This window comes from Anopheles bellator, unplaced genomic scaffold (genome assembly GCF_943735745.2).
Source record: "Anopheles bellator unplaced genomic scaffold, idAnoBellAS_SP24_06.2 scaffold01511_ctg1, whole genome shotgun sequence".
Classification (NCBI taxonomy): domain Eukaryota; kingdom Metazoa; phylum Arthropoda; class Insecta; order Diptera; family Culicidae; genus Anopheles; species Anopheles bellator.
The window spans coordinates 1-2483 of record NW_026685633.1 but is presented as its reverse complement, the minus strand read 5'-3'; the positions used below and the strand labels follow the sequence as shown (position 1 = coordinate 2483).

At 66.7% G+C, this 2483-nt stretch overlaps 1 protein-coding gene across 1 annotated transcript; it reads right to left on the bottom strand.

Annotated features, from left to right (window-relative positions):
* Positions 1-730: 730 nt before the first annotated feature.
* Positions 731-2275, bottom strand: LOC131214594 (mediator of RNA polymerase II transcription subunit 15-like; the record flags this gene model as incomplete). The annotated part of the gene is made up of 2 exons (XM_058208935.1): positions 1423-2275; positions 731-1219 (listed from the first exon to the last, which is right to left on the bottom strand). Coding segments are annotated over exons 1-2 (1342 nt in total), but the record flags the coding sequence as incomplete, so codon positions are not given.
* Positions 2276-2483: the final 208 nt, after the last annotated feature.

Genomic DNA, 2483 nt, shown 5'->3' with positions numbered 1-2483 from the left:
GGGTCGTCCGCAACACTGTCTGCCAGCTCAGCTTCACAGCGCCGCTTGCTGGCCCGGATTTCTCGCGACAGGGTGCGCCTCAGCTCGCGGAACTCAGTTTCGGCCGCGTCTCTGGCGGGGACACCGCGCGCCCGGTGCCACCGTCGCCTGGCTTGGCTGCAGGCGGCGCGCAGGTCGCGGATCTCGTCCGTCCACCAGTACGCCGAGGTCCGTGGGCCACCGCGAGACTCCTTGTTGCGCCTAAGGGTCTCGTCGCAGGCGCGCGTGAGCAACCTCGTGACCTCGGGGGCCGACGGCTCAACGCTGGCAAAGTCGAGAGCGCTGAGCGACACCCTGTACGCCTCGGGGCTGAAATCGGCCAGCTTCCATCGTCGACCGGGAATGGCGGTACGCTGCTGCTGATGCTGATGCTGATGCTGATGCCGCTGATTCTGCTGATGCCGCTGCTGATGTTGCTGCTGGTGCTGCTGCTGATGTTGCTGCTGATGCTGATGCTGATGCCGCTGCTGATGTTGTTGCTGGTGCTGGTGCTGCTGCTGATGTTGCTGCTGATGCTGCTGCTGACGTTGCTGCCGCTGATGCTGCGGCGATCTGGCTGCAGATAGGCCGACGGAGAACTCGATCATGGCATGGTCAGACGCGGTGTACAGCGAAGACACACACCAATCTCCTGTGTCTGCGAGGCTGTAAGATGCCAGCGACACGTCCACAATGGACGGCGACGCCGCACCTGCGCCCAGGAACGTCGGGGTGTTGCCCCGGTTCAGCACTCGCAGACCCATCCGATCGGCCAACTGCAGCAGCCTTGCTCCCCTGGCGTTGAGCATCCGGCTGCCCCACTCCGTGGCCCAAGCGTTGAAATCGCCCCCGACAACGCAACGGGAGCTGTTTTGGGCCAGGAGTTCCACACCCTGCAGCAGGTCCTCGAACTGCTCCATGCTCAGGGATGGAGGCGCGTAGCAGCTGATGAGGGTAACACCCCGCATCACTGCTGCTGCCAAGCCGGGGACAGAGGTGCACAGCACCTGCTGGACTGGGTGCCGGCTACCGGGTGCGATGGCGGCCCAGCCACGAGCATCGGCTATCCAACTTGTCCGCGACCCGACGTCCGACAGCAGGGCGACGTCTGCGCGGCGCTCCCTCATCGCCTGCACCACAAGGTCCCGGGCAACGCCCGTGTGGCGCAGGTTCAGCTGAATGATGTTGAGCATCCCGGTCACTGTGGAGCAACACCCCCGCAGAAGGCGGAGCCGGTGCTGTGCGCTCCCCCGCACACGGCGCACTTTGGCCTGTCGGCCGAGCACTGCCCGCGCCGGTGCCCAGTGTCGCCGCATCGCAGGCATAGGGCCGACCGGTCCTCGCCTTGGCACTGATGCTTGCGGTGCCCACGCAGGTGGCACCGGTAGCACCGCTCCTCCTCACGTGGGACTGGCTCCGCCACGTGCAGCCTGACGCTGGCCATCCCCAGCAGGAGACGCTTTTCCGCCAACTGCGCCGCCAGCCGGGCGGGCAGCACCACGTTCGCCTTCTGGGTGGCGTTGGAGTGCATCCGCAGGTGCACGCTGGCCGGATCGACGGCCTCGCCATTTGGCAGCAGCGCCGACAGTCCCGCTGCCACCAGCTCTGGTGTGGCCTCGTGGTCGAGGCCGTTGGCGATCACCGTCGCCTTCGGGCCTAGCAGGGTGGTGTTGCCAGCCTCCCCAACCAGCGCGCGGATGGTTGCGGCGCACTCCGCTGCATCAGCTCTCCGTTGCACCTCCACAAGCATGTGGCCCTGGGAGCTCTGGTGTACCCTCCGCTGGGCCAGCTTGACCGCTTCGCTGCCCCGCACTCTGGCAAAAAGCGATGCGTACGACTCGCCCTCTACCGGCGCGACCCTCACGACATCACGCTGGAGACGGCTGCTCCAGCCCCGCTGCGATGGGCGCTGCTGCTGTTGCTGCTGCTGCGGACGAGACGCACTGGCAGTCGGCGCTTCCCGGGCCGTGCGGGGGCGGTGCCGCGCCACGACCGCCCAGCTGGACAGATCCTCCACCGGCGCACTGGCCTGTGGCAGGGCGGGGTACCCCTCGGCCGTAAAGGCTGGCCTGGGCTCGGGCGCTGTCGCCGTCGTCGTTGGCTGCGGCCGAGGGTTCTCCACCCGCTGCTGCTGCTGCTGCTGCGCGACCCGCTGTCGCCGCAGTTGAGAGGGCTGCCTCTGCCGTTCCCGCTGCTCCCACTGTTGGTCCTGTTGCGGTTGCTGCTGCTGCTGAATCAGATGCATCAACTCCTGCATCAGATGCAACAGGTCCACTAGGTGGTTCGTCGACTGCTGCTGCTGTGCGGGAGGATGCTCCACCCACTGTTGCTGCTGTTGTTGTTGCTGCTGCTGCCGGCGCCTCTTCCGCTGCCTCTGCGTTGGTCGCGGCTTGCGCTGTTGCTGCTGCTGCTGCAGCCGCTGCTGCTGTTGTTGTTGCTGTTGCTGCTGTCGCTGGTGCTGCTGG